This window comes from Seriola aureovittata, chromosome 14 (genome assembly GCF_021018895.1).
Source record: "Seriola aureovittata isolate HTS-2021-v1 ecotype China chromosome 14, ASM2101889v1, whole genome shotgun sequence".
NCBI lineage: Eukaryota > Metazoa > Chordata > Actinopteri > Carangiformes > Carangidae > Seriola > Seriola aureovittata.
This window is the reverse complement of record NC_079377.1, coordinates 6,261,716-6,284,406: the sequence shown is the minus strand read 5'-3', so window position 1 is coordinate 6,284,406 and position 22,691 is coordinate 6,261,716. Positions and strand designations below refer to the sequence as shown.

Here is a 22,691-nt window from a genome sequence, read left to right as displayed (position 1 = left end):
AACACCTTTCTTTCATTCTTATTTTCAAATAAATCTATAAAGTCTGGTTAATGCATCCTGATTCTAGACCTCTGAATCGCTGCCCATGTCTGATTCATATGAATCAGTTTTGAACATGAAGCCAGGCTGAAGTAAAGGCAATTCAGATTATAAGGCTTTATTAATGGGACATTGAAAGAGTAGTTCATAAACAGCATAAACATACAAAATATTACTGACTTTTTCTGTCATCATTAAGTAAACTGATGAGATAAATCCAGATATAAATCATTATGCAACTGTTTTCTCTTTTCCAATCCATACCATCAAAAAGCAAACAGATAAACAGATTTAGGAGAGCTTTAAGGAATTTGGGGCAAATAATATTTATAGTGTTGTCCAAAAACACATCTTCCTGTATCAGGTTAGTTATCCCTTATCCTTGTAACATTTAGTGTAAATCCTCATCCTAAGTAAGTTCACAACTGGCAAAGAAAATAATTGAAAATATGTATTAAAAGTTGCATAATCATATAGTATGGGGGTGTAGAAATTGAATTTTTTTGTTTGAAATTAATTTTTCAACAGCAGCTAAACTGACAAAATAACTGTCGTTGCAAACAGTTTTGGGGAAACCCGCTATTGTCACACTTATTCAGTTGAAGCCGTTGAACAATTTAGCACCTACCGTAAGTTTAATTTGAGCACTTGTCCTGAGGGCTTATTCCATCAAACTGAGAGTGAAAGCAACTGGATGATAATGAAAAGGAATCTGCCGTTTGACTTTGTTTCAACTGTAACAGCTTGGGAAGTTTGGGGGAGATAGATAAATACATTCCAGCATAAGGTGTGACACACCACCCTCTGTTCCAGGCTAGAAGTCAGATGAGTTTCATTTCAGCCTGACATTAAAGTATCATAAAGTCCACACATCTTTTTCTAAAATTCTTTCTGTCCATAGCCACCAATTTAAGAGACTTGTTGTACCTCACTTATGAATAAAAGTCTGCAAAACTTGAACTAATCAGCTCACGGAAATCATTTATTCTGCCAATGACTTGTGTTCTGATGAGTTGCTGTTAATCTTAATTATTTCCCTCTTTTTCTCATTCCCTCTCTCCCCACTTGTCCATCACCTTTCTAGATCTGAATGAGTGTGAGACAGGGCAGCAGGAGTGTAGTGAGTTTGCCGAATGCATCAACACAATGGGCAGTCATTCCTGCGTCTGTCTCAGCGGTTTCACAGGTGACGGGAAGAACTGCTCTGGTAAGCATCAACTTCTCATTGTTAACATCCATAACCCCCATCTGTGGACTCTCTTTTGAGCTTTCTTTTAGCACCATTTGGGGCTGTTTCCCTGACACTGTCCCATTTTGGATGAATTATAGACTTTGATGAGTGCCAAGTCCAAAATGGAGGATGCCATCCAGTTGCCAGCTGCACTAACACGCCTGGATCTTTCAACTGCGCTTGTCCACCTGGCATGGAGGGCAGTGGCTTCGACTGCCAGGATGTGAACGAGTGTGAGCAGAACTCCTCCTTGCCGCACAACTGCAGTGCCCAGGCTTTGTGCCTCAACTCAAACAGGTCTTACATCTGCCAGTGCCAGGATGGATACCATGGTGACGGCTTTGTTTGTGAAGATGTGGATGAATGTCAGCTGACCACAACCTGTAGCAGCAACATGACGTGCAGCAACACCCCCGGTGCCTACGCTTGTTCATGTTTTTTGGACCTGGTATACGACAAGGGCACGTGCGTGAGCGAAGACACCTGCCTGAATGCTAGTAGCGCCTGCCACCCACTCGCCGAGTGCCACCAATACCAGGGCTCCTTCTACTGCCGGTGCAGAGATGGTTATGAAGGAAATGGCACTGATTGCTGGGATATGGACGAATGTGAGCGTTCACAAGGGGAAGTTTGCCCTGCCTTCTCCCACTGCTTCAACACCGATGGCTCCTACATCTGTGACTGCGTGGAGGGGTTTGAAGACAACGGGACACACTGTCAGGACGTGGATGAATGTTTGACAGGGAGCTTCACCTGCCCCAACAACAGTAGCTGTACTAATACAGAGGGGAGTTACGAATGTACCTGTGACCTGGGTTTCTCAGGCAACAGCTCCTTGTGTTTGGATGTAGATGAGTGCTTGCTCGGCCTCATCCAGTGCCCTAATTTCTCCAACTGCCTGAACACAGTTGGATCTTTTGTCTGTGAGTGCCAGGAAGGTTACCAAGGCAACCGCACTCACTGTGAGGATATCGACGAGTGCCTAGACAACTCCACCTGCCCTGAGCATAGCAAGTGCATCAACACCAATGGAGGCTACCTGTGTCTTTGTGATGCTGGATTTTCCAGTGTGGATGATTTGTGTGTGGACATCGATGAATGCAAGAACACTGAGCTGGGGGAGCTTTGCACTAATGGGACCTGTATGAATGCTATTGGGTCATATTACTGTGAATGTAACAAGGGGTTCTGGAGTAAAGGGACAGAGTGTGTGGATGTAGATGAATGCTCAGACTCCCACAACTCTTCAGTATGTCAGCCCCATTCTGTATGTTTCAACATCCCTGGGTCTTACCTTTGCCCCTGTAATGAGGGGTTTATTCTGAATGGCACAGAGTGTCAGGATGTGGATGAGTGTCACGACCCAGATGGCACCCCATGTCCTGAGCACTCATTATGTAACAACACAGCAGGGTCCTTCTTCTGTCTGTGTTCTCCTGGGTATGAACCCATCAGCCTGGGCTGTCAAGATATCGACGAATGCAAGGACAACAGCACCTGCCGCTTTGACCAGGTGTGTACCAACCTGCCCGGAACGTACAACTGCTCTTGTCCCTTGGGGTACCATGAGGAAAATCAGGCATGTGTCGACACTAATGAATGTGAAGATTCACCATGCCATCCTTCGGCACGGTGCTGGAATACCCCTGGCTCCTTTTCATGCCACTGCCCTCTCGGCTTCGCTGGAAATGGCTCCTGGTGCAAAGACGTGGATGAGTGTGTTGCCCTGACCAAACCATGCCACCGTCTCGCTCACTGTCACAACACCCCAGGGTCATTTGTATGTGTGTGCATGCCCGGCTTTGTAAGTATTGGGCCATCGTGTGTAGACTTTGATGAATGCCAACAAGCTAATGGGAAATGTCACTCTGCTGCCACCTGCTCCAACAATGTAGGAGGTTTCAAATGCTCATGCAGACGCGGCTGGAATGCCACCAAAGATAATGGTCATGGAAAAGGAGGATGTGTGGACTTGGATGAGTGCGTGTCACCGATGACATGCCCGGGACAAACATCCTGTACCAACCTGCTAGGGTCTTACACCTGTTCCTGTCCCGAAAACAGCACCATGTGCAGTGCAATGGCTCTAAAGGGTTGGCTATGTCTTCCTTAATCACCTGTCTTAATAATCATACACTGATGTCTGTGTTTCTGCATGTGTTCCTCACACTTTTCTTTATCTAAAATGGCACTCCTGTAATGTCACTTCATTGTTGTCAGGTGAAAAACTTGTATCTCACAAAATGTCCAAGATTGATGAACTATAAAAAGAAACAGCCTTGGTTTTATTGGAATTTTTTAATTTATTGCATTTGGAGGAGATGTAAAAATTTGGAGAAACAAGATTTTCACAGTGAAAACAGCAACAATTAACAATTAGCAGCAGTCCAGTAGTGTTCAGCACAGCTAGCTAGTTTTTGCCATTTTGTGTTAGCGAAGAGGACATTAGCTTAGCTTCCAGATAGGGCAACATGCATTTAATAAATCAACAGCCTGTTGTGCTAATACGCTGTGAATTTTGAATTTGATCAGATATTTTGTTTTTTCTTTACGTTCTTTTACTTAGAAGAGTAATTTGAATTTTGAATAATGAGTGACAGCTTAGAACAGTCAGCCCTGGTAGCTGGTAGCAAGTGAACTGGATAGTTTGGTTGATGCCAGTATGCTGTAGCTATTCTTAGACTTGCAACTGACTTCTGCACTTCCTCAATAGAGAGCAACCTGTACCCCTTTGGAGCAGAGGTCGGAGATAAAGGAGTAAAGATGGACACAGAAGATGGAAATTCACCGTATATCACACCACCAATGGGTTTCCCCTTTATGGGAAAATTGTATGACAGGGTTTATGTGAGTTTATAAGTACAGTTACCTACAACACTAAAATGTACATACTGTATCTGCCAAGACTGCAAAATCCTCAAATACTGCAATATTAGAAAATATAATTAGAAATGTTCATCTGGATTCAAATGTTGTTGCGCCAAATTAATCACTTCTTTTTCGGCCTCTGGCCAAGCTGGCCAGAAAATAAAGTTTTTTGAGTTTTGAAATATTCTACAAAACATAACATAAAGATTTTGCACATTGAGATAATACTACACATGACTTATTACAGTCTACAAAGATAACAGTACAGTTTTAGCCATAGAATATGTTATCTTTATGTTTCTTACATGCCTTGGTTAAAAGTAGAATAGCAATAATGCATATAGCTCTCATAATGAAATGGAGAAAAAATAATTGACAAAATGACTTTTAAATTAGATAAATATGACTTATTGCTATAACTACTACAATTAGCCATAAAGTTATGATAGAAGATGACAGTCAACCTTTCTGGATATCTGTCTGATACGTCTCTCACTTTCTTTCCTCAGTTTTCCGACAATGGTCTTGTCCAGTTTCAATCTGTCGCTGAGAATGAGCAGTACCTGCTCCCTGCTCCTTTAGCCAGTGGTTTCCCCGACAACATGAACGTGACTCTGTTGGCAGCGTTCTGGGATGATGCTGACCTCACCAGTGGCTACGGACAGCTGCTCTATCAGGTTAGATGTCATCAGGGGTCAATGCTGATGTTTTTTTTGGCAAAATCAAAGACTACGTCATAAAATGTTCAGTCTGTATATGATAGAGATGCAATCTACAAAACAAGCTTCCATTCATATCTAATGATAATAGCTTTATGCTGCATGCTATATTTCTCTTTTTTTCAGGAATACCATATGCTGGATATGTCAGATCTCTACTCTCAGATAGTGTTTAATCGTACAGCAGATGAAGTGACAAAGTTTGAGGTGCAGAGAAGAAAGCCTGTTTTTACCCCTGCCTGGATCCTCAAGATCACCTGGGACCATGTGATGCCTGTCTCCTACCAGAAGTTCAACCTCTCAGAGGTAAAGATTGTTCAAATCATGAAAACCTTTAGAAGATTTTCTTTATCAGATTTTTCTTATGAACCCAAGTTGCAACCAACCTTTAACTTTAAATTCCAAAAATGAAAGTAAGAAAGAAATGCCTTACCAACATGATTTTTGCACTGGCTTACTTTGCACTTTTGGTTGTTTTAACCATAGTCTGGTGGTTTTGGTTTTATTCTCTTTGGGTTTTATTTATTCTCTGTCTCTCATATATATTCATTTATTTACAAGCACAGTCCTGGCACACAGTATCGATGATGAACTGGAGATAACAAACAAATGAACATGGCACTATTACCTCTCCCTACCTCTGTAGGATATAATATACAAAATAAGAATATTAAAAGATCACCATCATCATCATTTGAAACTTGTCTGACTGAGGCTATTAAACCTGAAATCTCGTCTGCACCAGTCTCTGTGAAAGGGAGTGTTACTGTCTGCTTGCTGTCCTACTTTGAATGCCATTGTTATGTGTAATGTGAGCTCTTTAACCGTCAGCTCAGAAAAGCAGGTATTCAGTCATAATTCCTGAAACTCTCATGCTGTTTTGTTTAACTTTGGTGCCATCTTGGGGTTGTTTCATCCTAAAGGGCTTGAATGAAGAGTGTAGTGATATCTGCTGCCACCTGTCTATTCTATGTTTCCTTGCATTGCCATTTTTGAACTGTGTTTAGTCAGTGAGACGTTGACTGATTAAAAGCAGATTAAATTATAACTTCATAACTAACAGTTCTGGTTTATTATTTTCAGACTAACACTTTCCAGTGCATCCTGACCACGGATGGAGCACGCTCCTTTGCCCTCCTGCGATACGGAGAGATGCTCTGGGGGCCTGGCCAGAGGCAACATCACGATGCTATTATTGGCTACACAGATGGAAAATCCTCCTTCAAGGAGCCCACTGTCCCTCCAGGAAACCTTTTCGGGCCTGGAGGCAGATACAGGCCCCATCAGGTGAAAGGGACCCTGGGGAAGTTAGGCCAGCTGGTGTATGATTTGACAGGACCACCGGGGTCAGACATGGATCCCCAAATCAGGTGCCAGGCTTGGGCAATGAAGCAGCCTGATCCTGCTGAGTGGATAAAGGAGTTGTCTCCGTGTCCCTGTACCCGCACCCAGGCTGTGGAAGACCTTTCGTTCTTGCAGGATACGACCGATCCAGGCTTAAGAGTGAAGACACTAAGGGAACAGCGGTGGGGGGGTACAGGGGGACACATCTTCCAGTCAGTCCTGTCCAACAGACATGGTTCAGGGAAGAGGTGTGTGTATGAACCAGAAGGCCCCCTGCTGGCCGGGTACAACGAGCGCTACTTCTCCAGGCTCAGCATTCAGAAACATATCGGTAATACACACATGATTCTGGGTTTTTGGTCAAATACACATAAAAATAGGATTTATGGTACAAGCTCCAACTACTAATGGTCTCAAATATACAGTGTATTAGTCAGTAGGGAATGCTTTTAATCCAGTGTTGTTTTGGATTAAGACCAAAATAGACATTAAACACTGTTTCTCAAATTTTTAAGGACTTTGTTTATAGTATGAGAATAAACAGAAGTATAAACAGTAGCTTTACTCTGTACCCTTTAACATTTTAGTGTTTAATGTGTAGAAATTCAGCGATGCCAGTGCACAAATTTAAGAAGAAATTGCCATTAATCACTTAGTTTTATATATTTTCTCACAACAATGGGCAGAAAAAGGTTCATTTTTTAGTTGATAAGATTACTGTTACAATCACTGCAAATCAGTAAGATATCAGTGCCTTGCTCAAGGACAAAGTAAAACACAAGTATGTTATTAGCATCAAACCTGCAACCTTCTACTTACAGGCCAGATTGTCTGAACACAGATCTATACTGCCACAGCCACTTGCGTTTTGACTTTAATCAGACTTCTCTCTTCAGTTGAAGATCTCCTGCCTTTCCAGTGGTGTTGTATCGAGTCTCCTCTATGTCACCTATACCTCAACAAGAGACCACTGGACCGTTGCCAAGGTTACAGCTGGGCCAGCCATGACGGCTGCATCCCGTCCAAGAAAGCGACACAGGGTGTAGGTGAGGGGCAATTCTCAGCAAAAACAAAGCAAGTTAAAACCAGCAGAATGGCCCATACAGTAATCAGTGACACTCAGTCAGTCCATTCCCAGAAAACCTGTTCCTTTAATCAAAGAGCTCTACTATGATCAATTTAAATTATATTACAGAAAACCTGTCTTTGCCATGTTTCCCTTGCAGCGATGGTGTATGGCAGCCTCCATCTCATCACCTTTGATGGTACGGAGTACTCCTTCAAGGCCCTGGGAGAGTTTGTGATATTGCGTCTCTCCTCCAGCACCGGCTCCAATATCTTCACCCTGCAAGGACAGACAGACAAGCTCCACATGGACTCAAAGGGGATCATTGAGGTCCCAGTGGTGGTGCGCATGGCTGCCTTCCACCAGGGCATTGGCAAGGTCAGGATGTTTGTGTGTCAGGAAGGAAGACACTGGAGTGTGTGTGTATTTAGAGAGAGAGAGAGAGAGAGAGAGAGAGAGAGAGAGAGAGAGAGTTTGTGTGTACTCAAGGAATAGTTAAATTTTGTAAAATGAGTCTATTTACTTGCTTTCTGGAAGCTGGATGAGGAGATTGATTCCCATGCTCTTGTTTGAGTTAGAGTTGGGAGGTGATTAGCCTAGCTTAGCATAAAGAAGCTGGGGAAAATAGGCCAGCCTGATTATGTCTAAAGTAAATAAAAATAGCACCTCTAAACTCATTACTTTATACGTTGTATCTTGTTTGTTTAATTGAGCTTGTTATCTAACTTGTTATGAGAACATTTGAAAAGTATAAATATGCACTATATACTGTAAATAAATCTCAATTTGGCTGAACACCAGTAACCTCCTCTAAAGTGACAGATAACTCAGTTTCACTATCAAGATCTTTGGGGGGGGGGCAATATTCTCATCCATTTATTTAAAAAAATAATTCCATATAATTGTATTATTTCTTTCAACCTTTTTGGAGCACCAGATGTGTCCGGCTTTCTACACAAACCAAAGACACCGGTACCTTAGGTGTAGACAAATTTCTGTATGATAGACAGTATGAAATATCATGAGTATCGGTCTGCAAAACCTACCCCTCCATTTGTTAAAGCAGGCTAAAATAAAAATGGGATAATGTTTGCAAATGATACTTTAACCTCTGATTTTCGTGTATCATTTCAGATTGAATGGAGATGTGCAGAGGAAGGAGATGGACTCCAGCTTTTTGTGGATGATGTTGAGGTCCCAGTCACAGTTGGTAATGAAACCCTCACACATCTGACATACAATGAAAGAGATGTTTTATTTTGGATTTTTTTGTATAAGATACCGTAGTCAGGGAACAGATAAAAAAAATCCAAATTTTACAATTACAGTCCTTAGTAGGGTTATATAACAGTCAATGTGAGATAATGTTAGCCAATTACAATTAAATCTATGTAACACCTAAAAGCTGTGGTCTTAATCATATGACGAATATGTCGTAACTGTTCCTCAGGTGTCGTGCACAGGGGTGAGAGGGACTTTGCTGTGCGCTGCATGTCAGTGAGTCGCTGTGCGGCAGTGTACGCTGGTGGTCTCCACGTGGTGGCGTGGCGTGTTGTAGGCCACAACCAGCTGGCGGCCATGGTGGAGGTTCCTCAGACCTTCTACAACCGCACCGTGGGTCTCATGGGTCTCTGGAGCTCCAACCGCTCAGACGACTTCCTCATGTCCGACGGCAGGCTCCTCCCCTCGGAAGACTTCAGCCCCCCCTCAGAGGAGAGACTTCATTACTTTGGCATGTCCTGTGAGTGGATGCATACACTATTTATTTACTGAAAAATAAAAGTTCCGTCAAACAAAGCGCACAAAGCCAGGCTCACTGACTGGCTTACAGTGAGCCCTTTGTTGCATCAAATCTGAACACCCGGACCTTTCTGTTGTTGACTTCTGCCATCCAGCCCTCTCAGGTTCTGTCATCTACAGCAGAATCACTTGCTTTGATGCTTCTGACAGCAGAACCATATCAGGCCTGTCGAGGCCAGGAGAGTCTACCTTTAGCTGCCAGAGCGAAGCAGTAGTTAGTTTTCTGGATAGGTTCATGGGCTGATCAGCTTTTAAAGCTGCTATAATCAATATTTCTACATTAACAATGGATCAAATTGCTTTGTGTACTGTGACAAGAGGCACTTGTAGGGAGACCCAACTCTGCAGCTTTATGGAACGTTTAAACATCTTTTTGCTCATTGTTTGTTTTACGGTCAACACTGTTGGGTTCACTCACCGCTCTCAGCAGCAGCAGAAAGCAGTTTTCAGGAAACAGCTCTGATAAATGTCTTGCTCTCTACCTGCCCAGCACCACACAGCAGACAGACAAAGTTACCTACCAGCTGGGGAACAAAGGGAAGCATGTAGCAGCTAAAGAGCCAGAGCCCTCAGCAGTTAGTGGACACCAAATATAGTGAATATTGCACTTACAGTCATCATGTCACCTGAAACCCAACGCCAAATGAATGCTGATGTTTTTTCTGCTGGATGTGTAAATAGTAACATAACAATAAAATATATAATAATACTGTATATAAATGTGTTTGCAGTTTGTTGTGCTGCCCCCAACTTTCGAAAAAAAAAAAAATTGTTGCGTCACTACAAACCTACCAAGCATGTAACATGCACATTTATTTTTAACTCGCTGTACTGAATGTTTAGTTGTTTTACTTAATTCAATACAGAGCAACAACAAATAAGTGAAGTTACTTGTGTTTTTCTTGTAGTTTTTCACTGCTACATCTGTCCCTGCCCACATCTGTCCTCATTTTCTGGTCCCGTGTGTGTGTGTGTCTAGGGGCAGTCCCAGTCCCAGAGAGCCTGTTGTTCTCTCTGCCTCCACTGGTTCCACTGGAGCATGTCTCCTCTGAGCACCTGCTGCAAAGCATCAGTCCTGCTGAGGTGGAGGAGCTGAGAAGGACTTGTAAAAGCTGCATGGAGTGTGTCCACGACACCCTAGCATCTGGCAGCTCTGACCCGGGCCTGCGGACTCTTGACGCCAAGAACCAATTCCGAAGTCTGGCTTTGATCTATGGTGAGCTGTCGACACTGTTTTGGAAAGGTTTCTGTGTTTTCATTATTGACCTGCCCTTATTTGTCATGTCATCTGTCTGTTGTCTGGCAGGTAACATGCCCCCCATAGTGACAGAGCCCACAGTGATCCACGGTAAGGTCAATTCCACTGTCAACATTCAGATTGTTGCTCAGGACCCTAACCTAGATGCCATCAGCTACTCGCTGCTCTTCCCCAGGCCTCCACGGGCTTCTATTGGCAGCGGTGAGACACACAGACACAAAAATAATAACGAGATGCCCCCCCCCTTCCTCTCTTCATCCATCACTGTTACAGATGACGTTACTGTTGACATTTGTTAGTGGGATGGTGAGTCTACTTAGCCAGCAGTGCTGTCTTTCAGCAGATGGGACATTTCAGAGCTGAGTCAGTGGATGGGTCAGAGAGAGAGAGACACGCACAGGCACAAGCAACACACAAAAAACTGCCAAAATGTTGTTGTTTTTCATACTTTCGCAAAAAAAGGCTCTTTATTTATTTTAATTTCTCAGAATAAAACAATGTATGGCGCTTTAGATATCCCATGTTCCTATGGATGTATCATGCAAAGTTTATGAAGGAGTTCCTGTTCGTGCAGGCTTTACAGTATTGTTATTGGACTCTTGTACTTCTGCTCCAGGTGACGGTTACCTGACATGGACTCCCCTCAGCACCCAGCCTGTCCAGCTGACCGTCAAGGTCAGTGACAAGCTCACCAGCTCCCTGTTCACACCCATTCTGCGCGTTTGCAACTGCCTCAACGGAGGAACCTGCCAGTTCGACAGCATCGCCGAAAACCACCAGCAGGGAAAGTTCCAGGTACATTTTTGGAATCGACCTGATGTTTGAATCTAATGCTGTTCCCATACATATACATATATATTATACATATATTCATCATCCGACATTCAGAACTTCAATTTGAGAAACTGTACCGTTTGTGCTTGATGCTGTTTCCCATTGGAGGTAAAGAAATGTGGTTTAGGGAAGAAGAGAGATGTAAATGACTATTCCACTGCTTATAGAGTACAGGATAAGTTGGTTGAAAATGCAGCCCTGTTAGTGCATTTGAGTGCATGTGGGACAGTAATAGTAAAGTATTCTCCTATCTACAAATTTCTGACAAAGTCTGTTTGAATGTTGTATCTCTTATGGACGTATGCAGAATGTTAATCTGTCTCCTCCCAGGTGGTGGGGTGCCTGTGCCCAAAGGGGTTCAGTGGGAAGTTCTGTGGGAACGCCTCAGACGTATGTCTAGGCAAGCCCTGTTATCGAGGGGTGAAGTGCCAGTCGAAGACAGAACCCGACCAGTTCACCTGTGGAGACTGCCCTGATCATATTGTTTCCAATGGAAAACAGGGATACAAGTGCTTTGAGCATGGTTTGTGGGACAATAGTGATTTTTGTTCGCAGGATTTTTTTTTTGTCTAGTCACATTATCAGGTTTAGGTGGAAAAAAATATGATTGATGTCTTTCTTGTTTCTCTGTACACCTTCTTAGACATGTGCATCCCTCCTTTCCCCTTCCCCTGCCACAAAGACGCAGACTGCCGCAGCACAAAACAAAACTACACCTGCACATGTAAGCCTGGCTTTACTGGAGATGGACACAACTGCACAGGTACTGAATACACAACACTTTAGTATGAATAGTAACACATTTATTTACAATAATTTAACTGCGCATCTGCCTTTGCCTGTATTGTAGATATAGACGAGTGTGAAGAGCTCTCGACCTGCTCCAATGCTAAGTTTGAGTGTAAGAACAAGCCCGGCTCTGTTGACTGCCTCTGTAGATACAAGAACACCAAGGACACTGATGGATGTGGTGGGTGCACAATCATATGTGTTCGCTGTCATTTAGCCAGCAGCAGATAATTAAAGTCCAAATGACAGTAAATGAAGCTCAGTTACCTTATTATGATCTTTGATATAATCTTAATCGCAGCGCCGCAAAATGTTGTACTTTTCTTTTTTGTGATTTTAGTCACTCATTATTTTATTTGCTATATTATTTTATAATATTTTGTTGTATGATTGTAGAGTTGACTCATGTGAGGGTTAAAAAAAATTCAGCGTTTGATTGACATTTGCCACCTAATGTTTTGTCAGTGTGGGACAGCTTACACTATTGTGCTCAGTGCATGGATTTTGGCGACCTCACATGTTTCCCAAAATTTGAGGCTAATGAGACTATAAACCCCTGCATGATTTTCCAAGCACATTACCAGTGACACACACTACTAAAATATAGTTATAATCCTTCTATCTTAATTGCTCATGATATATAAAGAACAGAAGCAAATATGAAGCAATATCAGCATAAATTGTAATAAGTAATATTCAGCTGTAAAAGGAGAATTTGAGCAGCGATCAGATGAGCCAGAATAACTGAAATATAACCGTCCTGATAACTAGACTAGATAACTAAACTAAAACTAAACTGAATTACTTGTGATCTACAGCAGTGTACGTGTCTGTGTGATTCAGCTCTGACTGATGTGTTTCTCTGCAGGTGACTCTGCCAACCCTCCAGGTAAGTGCTTCATTCTATATCTTCAAGGGCTTCATCATAGCTTGGCCCTGCCTCTTGTGTTGCCATGGTAAACAGGTCTATATATGGTAATGGAGGCCATCACACAGCTGTTGCTGCTGTTGTGTTTCTGCAGGGAGTAATGTGTTCAATGTCTCTTTGAGCTGGAAGAAGAACAGGTCTGATGGACTCAAACAGGTGTGTTGTCTGTTAACACATTCGCATTCACAACACATATAACACTAATAACATAATATTACACATTTCCATACAGCATAAACAATAATCTGTTCCTGTCCGTCTCTCAGCTGGTGGACATTGTGTTGATGGGTTTCCAGAACAAATTCTACAACGCCAGTAAGAAGGGTCCAGGTCAGGGCTCCAGACCAGGTTCGGAGGAATATCGTATCAACGTGTCCAGTGACACACCCCACTGGTACATCAGAGACTACCTGGCCAGAGTCAGCAGCCACTATGACATTAATGCCATTGAAGTTGATGGTAAAATGCCTTTGGTGATTTTCATGACTTTTTATTTATTTATTCATTTAATGGAAGGGAGGTTTGCATCTCTATTCATAAGCTTAGCAGGTCCAGCAAACACCCAAGAGAAAATACTGACTTGAAATTCATTCATATCATGATGCTTTTCATACAACTGCATTAAATCAGAAATAGTTTGTGGCTTTCTTTGGATTTTTATTTGCTAAGCTGCTTGTGATAAAAATAATATAGTCTAATATAGTTTATATAATATAGTTTATATCTAGTAGTAGTATTATCTTTATAGGATTGGCAAGTAGGAGAAACATGGAGTAATAACATTAGTTTTTTAACATAATAAATGTGTCTAACATCATGTATTACAGTGTTTCTGCTTGCTGTAGTATTGTGATATGAAAGTATAAAATATACTGCAGCGCCTGGTGCTGGTAAGACCGCCTCTCTGTCCATCCCCACCTACAGATCTGGATGAGTGTGAGGCCAAGGAAGCGGTGTGTGCTCATCCAGCCCTCTGTGCCAACACTTACGGAGGCTACAGGTGTGTTTGTAACGGCACCGATGTGGATAAAACCCAGTCCTGTGTGTTAGGTGAGGATCTGAGCTTTCTTACATCCATGCTGCAGTATAGTAATGGCTCTAAGGCCAATAAACTGTCAAAATCAATATTGTGAGCTCTAAACCCATAAAACATTTACTACAAATTACATTTAATGCTTCACTACTATTTTATTAATGTTGCAGGCATTCTGCAGGTCATGGTTTAATCATTTAATGATTCAATAAAAAATCATTACAAGATGTTGTCATTCACGGACCTGCAAATGACACCTTTGTCCTTTCTCACTTTGTGAAGCAGTATGACAATGTGACTTGATTTGATGAGAGTTCGCCACAGTTTGCCAGGACTTAATATTGATTGACCTATTCCAGAGAGAGACAAGGTGAGTGATACGGAGCTGGACCTCGTTCTGGGGCTGGTTCTGGGCATCGGCATCCCTCTGCTCCTGCTGCTTCTCCTGGCTGCGCTGGCCTGTTTCTGCTGCTGCAAGAGGACTGTCACTGGAGAGTGAGTAACATGAGCGGCACATTCAATACAATTTACATACAATTTTGGCTTGTAGACTGGTTTTTAAAAAAAATAATTTGATAACAGATTATGTTTAAACACAGCTGATGACGATGTGCTCTGCTGTTTTCATGCTGAATACTCCACCAAAAGACACTGTATTCTCAAACGCTCCTCTCAGCCTTTACAGATTAGAACCAGTTTAGAATCACAGAAGATAAAATGGATTAAGGTGATTTTGTTAGTCAAGTGTCAAAATATCCATAGCAAATCGTCAATCCACTTGTGCAGCACAATCCTTTTCTCCACTTTTAAACCACACCGTATGTTGCGATAACTCTAACCCGAACCTTCTGTTTGTGCCTTTTTGGGTTCTAGCTTCAGTGCTTTTGGTTCATGTTCATGGCTTTTTTTCTTTTGGCAGTCACTCCTGCCAGGTTTTTTTTTTTTTTTTTTGCCTCACTAGTGGTAAACAATAACATGGCTGTAGTTATCTCTCAATTTTGCCTCTATACAACATTCCTCTTCTGGTGTGTATTGAACATCACAGCCTCACTGCAGTCTTTCTAAAACAAAGTTTATAGTCGCACACAAAACAATAGTTAGACCATCATTGGGCACTAAAACGCTGATGAATAAATATAAAACTGGTTTTAGGTGGGTCAGCAGCTCCTTTGGGCAGGGTGAGGCAGGGTTCATTACAAGTCACCACAAAATATACTGCTGCAGAGAATAACCAGATGATACCACACGCACACACACACACACACACACACGCGCGCGGTTTCAAGGTACAGTAGTCAAGTAGGTCTGCCCAGAGACAATCCTTTACAGCAACACTTGGAGGCTTTAAATCCTGTCCTCTGCGCTGCTGCTGCAGCACTGTCTTCTTGTATTTAACTTCTCAGTCGGAGGACGGACTGCCCACTCTCTTACTATATTAAACAAAACACACTTCCTACTAACAGCTTTGGTTCGAGTTATGAAACTGCAGTTGGGTAACACTGAGGAATATCTGCAGATTTACAGTAAACCATGGTAATAATGAGGGGGACACATCTATGGCTAAAACTGCATCATCAAATCATCCGATGTATTTTCTCAAAGGAATAGTTCAACTTTTTGGTGAAGATGCTGATTTGCTTTCTCGCAGGCAGTTAGCTGTATGGTAAATATGAAGGTAAGTCTTAGCACAAAAACAGAATAACAAGGAAACAGCTAGCCCACTAATTAACATAATATTTCATTTTCAATATAAAAACCAAAGTGTAAAAATAACGAATTGTGGTTATACATGCAGTTTCATGCCAGGCTATTTCATAAGTGGAACCAGTAACTTCCTTTTGTGTGGTCTAGCCAAAAAAAACATAAAATGTGCTAGTTTGTGAGCTTTGTGAGCTAAGCTAGCTGTTTCCTGTCTTTATGTTAGACTGAACTAAGGAGCTTCATATTTACCATGCAGATATGTGAATGGTAGACATTTTCCCAAAATATCAAACTATTCCTTTCGATAGATATGAAAAACATGTGGTGTTTGCTTTTGTGAGATTACATAACTTTATCAGTCTCTTTCAGGATTTAGTCAGTCAACACAGATTAAAAAGTCATTAACAATAAAGAGACTGAAATGATTCAATTGCACATAGAAAAAGATCACATGACACTATGATTTAAGTTGAATGTATCACGTTGAATGAAAGTCCACTCTGAAATACATCTCAGGTCCAGATGTACAGTATGTGTGTGTGTGTGTGTGTGTGTGTGTGTGTGTGTGTGTGTGTGTGTGTGTGTGTGTGAATGTGCAGCATAGCAGTGCATCTATTCACGACTTTGTGCATCATAATGTGCATGTGTCCTTGGCCCCAGCGTGTGCGTACAGATGTATGGCATCTGGGCCAGGTGTTAGTGGGCCATAGAGACACATAATCCCCCTGATGACTGGCCTGCTTTCTCTGATATCAGTAAACTAGACCCTATGGATATAATGGTCGAGGTCTTTTCCCGCATTGAGGGATTATGTTGTTAGATTAGAGTGAGAAGCGAAAACCAGGGAGGAGGTTATGCTGTTGTCTTTGAACAAGATTATGTGCTATGATATAATAATACCTAAGATTCCAAATGTACGTACAGTATGTAATATGACGAAGATGGGGCAGCGATGGTTTAATGTAGTGTATCCAATGTTCCTGTTTAACTTCCTGCTATGTAACATGGAGTAGGTTTTTACTGTGTTTTGAAGCATTGTATTAATAAAATACTATAAAATCAGCCGTTACTACATTTTAGACTAAGCTTGAGAGTTTGAGCACAACATGTCAGAGCATTAACTGTAATCAAGGATCAGACAAATGGTCTGAAGAGGTTTGTACAGTCAGAAGGCAAGAAATCATTTGGCAAGAATTGTGTTTTTTTTCTTTCTTTGGTCTTTATTCACAGAGTGATTCATGGCACACCAGGTTGCACAGTCTTTAGCCTCATTTTAGCAAGGATATAGATATTTGCTCAGAGAACAACCATAATGATATACAATCCAAAACATCTGAACTGTAAATCAGACAACGGCAGGTCTAGAGAAGCATTCAGGGTGTATTTTTCATGTTTTTAATCAGCTTTATCCCCAGATTTCAGCATCTTTCAACACTCTGAATATTGAGGCTAGAACCTGTATGAATATTCATGAGTCACTGAGTATTCCACAACAACTGCTGCCTATCCAAACATTTCCATAAATTGCCTGCGATGATTGTCTGCTGAATGGAGAATTAGAGACAGCACTAATCAGAGCCAGGAATTCACTGAATATGGTACCAAATATACAGAAATTTAACTCCTGGCATTGATAGAGCTAAATATGACGACCACTCTCCAGCCTCACAGTACATGATGGCCAAGCTATGAACAATATCTGCTTATATTCAGAGCAAGAAATAATTTGGAGTTCACTCTACATATTTGCAACTTTTGAGAGGCAGACGGCGGTGATTTCTTGTTTACTCTTGCATTCTGATTGGCTTATGTTTTCCTTCCAGACTCCCCTACTCGTTGCCAGACTATGTCCAGGAGCAGTACAACCCTCCGCCCTTCAACTACTCTGACCCCGCTCTGCACTACATGACCCACTGCAGCCCTCGGATCATAGACAACATCACACCCCGGCAACGCTTCAGATAGCACATATGAGAACCACATAAACATACATGCGTACGTGCAAATCGCTCACACAGACACTAAAAGACACTAAAGCTCGCACACAAAAAAATGCACAGGCTTACAAACACAATGTAAGCACTTTTGAAGCCACTGTATATGTTTCATATAATGACAAGATGAATGACTCTTATTTATATTGTAACAAACAAGTAATTAAACCTGAGTGACTTTTAAAGTCAATTATTTTCAATCCTCTCCGCTGAGTGATGGACCTGCCAAGTGAGAGCTGGAAGTTTTTTCGCCTGGACAACAGTTTACAGTCAGAGTCTGACCCAGCAGAACTCGACAATCTCTTGGCTGGAGACGATGATGAAAAGTAAACCACTGCAGTGGTGTTTAGCTTCCAGCTGATACTAGGCCAACAGCTTCCTTGATAGCAACATTAGCAATTGCCAGAATACCTGTGCTCCTGCCCTCTGTTCACCATCATATTCAATATTGAGTTTCTTATTGCTCTTGGGGGCAGTGTGCAGTAATACATCCATTTTTGGAAAATCAGCATCACTCATAATCACCAAACCATCGGTGATTCAATTTATGTAACTGTCATTATTTTGCAAACATCTCAATCCATAAAAATGTTGGTGTCACTGTTTTCTAAAAGCATTCGTCTCACTTTGGAGTTACACAACAACAAACAGCAAATTATTGTTCATTGCTGGATTGTCTCCCAGTTAATTTAACACAACAGAGTAATTCAGTGTTTCAACTTGCAGCAGTCTTTTGAACTGTCAATGCAAGTTAAAAGAAAAATGTGTAAATATAATGTAAATCATTAAAAGTGGTGATTTCAAGAGCAGATTAGAATTGAATTTTGTTATTGAAACAATCGTGTCACTTTACTAATGTTGGGAACAGAATGGCTAAAGATATGGTCTTCAAACAGAAAGGTCCAGGTTTAAATTCTCTCATGGTTATGTGTCCTTGAGTATGACAGTTAATCCTATATAGACTAACTCTAGAGTTTCCTCTATATCTCACCTTGACCTGTGACCTCCCATTGAGGAGGAAAAGGAATAACACATCGTCATCTTCCTGTAAGCTGATACATGTCAAGCTGTAGCTGCTGATAGCTCACAGTTTGTAAAAAGGACTCAATGTTCGTGCTGAAATAATGATGTTATTTCCCCCAAATGTTATTTTTGTCAGGCTGGAAAAGCACTTCACATTCTGAAATGAAGGACACTGGAATAAAGAACAACTCTATTTTTACTATTACATTAAAATATTTGTTTTCCATTGGCCATCAGTGGAGTATTGATCAATTTATACAGTTACTTAAAGTCAAATAAACTACATATTGACAATATTGACTTGCCAAAATCAGATTTTAAATTAAAGATGAATCTGTCATCTAATCAGTGGTGAAAAAAGTGCTCAGATCATTTACTTAAGTAGCAGCAAAGTGTACTTAAAGTTTCAAAAGTGCTACTATTTCAAAAAGCTAGATAGCAAGCAGTTAAGGGGACAACTGCCCAATGGGCCAATGACACCCAGCTACTCCAATGGCCCCAAATTTACAGTTTGCCAATTGGATGTGTGTAATTTCACAAACTGTAAGTTTGTTTAAGAGTTTTCACCACTGCTTTGAATAAAATATTAAAAAATAATCTTTGTAGCCCTGCCTTGTAGACATGTCATACGTAAAATCTTGATCTGCAAAGTAACTAGTAACTATAGCTGTCAAATAAGTGCAGTGCAGTGAAAAATGCAACATTTCCAGTGGTGGAAGAAGTATTCAGATCTTGAGTGAAATAAGTAATACCACATGTAAATGTATGTAAAGAAAACACAACATTACAAGCAAAAGTCCTGCATTCAAAGTTTACTTCAGTAAAATATTATCAACAATTAGTATGTCAAGTATCAAATGTAAATATACTCAACTTTTCAGAAAGTTATGTTATTATAAACTGTGTATTGTAGATATATAATTACTGGTGCATTAACATATAAGTACCATTTTAATGTAGCTAGTTGAGGTGGGGCTAATTTGAACTACTTTATATACTGGCATGTGGATTAATCTATCAAAATGCATGATATATGCTGATCATTTATTTTGAATCTTTTTGCATCTGAAAAATAAGTTGCATGTACAAATTTATCTAATACTTAAGTGAACTATCTCAGAATTTCTCTTATGTACTAAATGTACTCACTGTATCTACAGTAGTTAGCTTCCAGTATATTTTTTATTTGACCTGCAGTTTCTCCTGTAGCCACCAGGTGTCCCACCTGAGTCGTCCACACAAGGCAGATCAATCACATTTGTTTATGAGCATGGTTTAAGCAGAGACGCAGTACTCTCACAGCCACACACACACACAAACAGACACACAGACACACACACATACAGTCGCACACACATACACACAGACGACTGGACACCTGCTCAGCCTTCATCTCAAAGTGGCCACAGCATGCGGTGGAGCCCGCTGCCCCCTGCAGAATGAGATCATCTGAGGGGGGGCGCGGAGCGAGGCAGCCCTGCAGGTCCCTGCCACTGCAGACACAGACCTGGCCTATGCTACATCCAGGGTCAAGGACGGGGCGCTTCTAGAACACTCTGCCCCTGTCACTTCATTATTGTGGTTACACACTCATGCAGAGAGCTACCCCTGCATAACCTCTGCAGTGGTTCTTGATTTCTCCGGTTTCAGTTTCCAAAAGATTGACTGAGGGAGTAAACTGAGATTAAGCCCACAGCACTACATGCAGTGGTGTCGAGGAAACTTCTGGAAAGAATAAAAATCCTTAGCAAGTAGAGCTGACACCTGTGATGCAAAGGCGCAGCTAACAGTGAACTGCAGCCACTGAAAAACAGCCACCGAGGATGAAATCACCTTGGCGAGGGGGAGCTTTGTAGTGCCACACTTCTGGAAGGTTCCAAGTAGCACTGTTTCATGTGCTGCTGAAGGCTGCAGTGTTTGAACTCCAGCTCCATACTGACTGCAGAAGACAACCTGGAGGCAAGCCAGTGAGGGAGAGAGGGAGACAGGGAGAGGGACAGAGTCAGAGAAGGAGAGAGAGAGAGAGAAAGGACGAGAGGGAAATGAAAAGTGAGGGAGTGAAATCAACAGCAGGGATTCTACTTGACAGCCAGTAAGTGGTTTTGTCCCTCAGATCCCCTCAAATAAAACAAGTGACATGTGCAGGTTTAGAGGCGCTTGATGATCTAGTGCCAGGGCCAACAAACAGAAACACGTTAGGGGGATAGAAAACTAAGTGCATGCTTAACACTATATCCATTTCATCACAACATGATTGAAATAGTCAGGGAATAGAAGGCCCCACCAAATCCTCTTATCTGATTTGAGGCCATTAATCATTTCTGCCTCATGATGTAATTTTAGAAAACAAGTCATTTCTCAGTAACAGGTAGGCCAGAATGCCAATGGGATTGGCTCATGTGCGGCTAGCTTGTTGTTGGACCTTACTCGGCTAATGCCCTTATTGCATGGCTGTAAAACCATTCACGCTAACTGGAAATAGTTTGCTGTAGTCAATCAACTTTGTCCATTGACTGAGACAGACCTTTGGCCAGTGTACGGTGGTAAGTATTACTGGTAATCAGGAACTCTCAGAGGCCAGTCGGACGTGACTGAAAATGCCTGCAGGTCATAAAAAATACATGTATACATGAACACACCCCATCCCTTTTGTATTTACCAACGGTGCATACATACAGAAGCATTACATACAGGAATATAGGCTAATTCAACATACACACACGTGCGTGGATGTTCAAACACACACTCTAGAACAAACAGATGCAGGCCTGAATGTGCACGGACATGCTCACTCACAGAATGTAAAGGTCTTTTCACTAATAGTAGCTACATCCATGACACACAAACAACTGCAATTCTCTCCCATGAAAGATGATCCGCTCCCTTGGCATGGAACCAGCAGGTGCATTACAAAGGCTCATTCATTAGTAATGGTGTCCGCGTCTTTCAGTTACACAGGTAAACATCTTCTCATATTTGTCACCAGTGTTTTATCCCTCAAAGCCCTCGCAGGCCACAAATTAGCCTTCTCTTTAAGCTTTTTGCTCTAAAGCTGCTTTATTTTAGAACATGATTGCGCAATGCCAACACCCTGCACAGTACTACCACATACTGTATCTCACGTGCTGTGCACCACTGCCAACCCGCCCCATTGCCAAAAACTGAACTGACCCACATGGTAAGTTTTTCTGTGAAGGGGAACAATGCTAACTGCTATCAGCGGGAGTGATGTTACAGGCCACTGAGAGGTGACATTAATGAAGATAAAGGGGTGATTTCAGCCTTGCCTCAGTTGAACTTTGACCCCTGTGATATGGAAACGAAAGCTGCCATTTTATAAAAATGTTCTGGGTTGGGCTGCGTCCGATAAGACTTATTATGATGTGAGGCAGTTACATATTCACAGAGCTGATAACCAGGGAAAACATAATTAGGAACAGCAGTGGTTTGAGCCCAGTGTGTACATGCATGCATCTGAGTAAAAAAAATAATACCATAGAATTAACATAACAGCTAACATCCATAATGCAATAATGACACTGTAACATACACTGTATTGTTCTCCACGTTGAGAGTTGAGTCTTCCTTGGCTTACATCATGAAGATTGGTTTCAGGTTTTATAGACCATTAAGACATGTCTCCTAGGTTCCAATATTCCCTATCCATATTAACCTACAACCTACAATGACCTTTGACCTGGAGCAGGTCCTCTGAGACCTGAGGCTCATTGAAGGGCATGTCATCAACCAGCCAAACAGCTGATTGGGCATATTGGATGAAGTGCTTCTATAGAAATTGGGCAGGAGGACAAAATAGAAAGCTTTTCTGATTGTGAAATATTTATGACCCAACAGTAAACCATTGTCTCTAAACAACAGTTTTATTGAAACAATTCACTATAGGTGTTGCATAATAATGTCTACAATGTGCGAATACTAGAAGAAAGGCAGTGAAGTGTTCATGGCAGCTACATATTAATATCTACGGTCTCATTTTACAGAGTTTGCCAAGTATTTTCAAAGAGGCAGAAGGTGAATTCATACACCTCCACATACAGTTGTTC

General features: G+C 41.6%; 1 protein-coding gene across 1 annotated transcript; it reads left to right on the top strand.

The window, feature by feature from the left end:
* Positions 1 to 7,573: 7,573 nt before the first annotated feature.
* On the top strand, positions 7,574 to 18,856 carry si:ch73-105b23.6 (mucin-like protein). Its single transcript, XM_056396027.1, has 15 exons — positions 7,574 to 7,645; positions 8,402 to 8,477; positions 8,718 to 9,008; positions 10,047 to 10,283; positions 10,374 to 10,526; positions 10,942 to 11,120; positions 11,490 to 11,682; positions 11,803 to 11,922; positions 12,010 to 12,129; positions 12,817 to 12,837; positions 12,971 to 13,032; positions 13,143 to 13,335; positions 13,801 to 13,926; positions 14,269 to 14,404; positions 17,434 to 18,856. The coding sequence occupies exons 1-15, from the start codon at positions 7,574 to 7,576 to the stop codon at positions 17,573 to 17,575; spliced, it is 2,121 nt and encodes a 706-aa protein (XP_056252002.1). The 3' UTR covers positions 17,576 to 18,856.
* Positions 18,857 to 22,691: the final 3,835 nt, after the last annotated feature.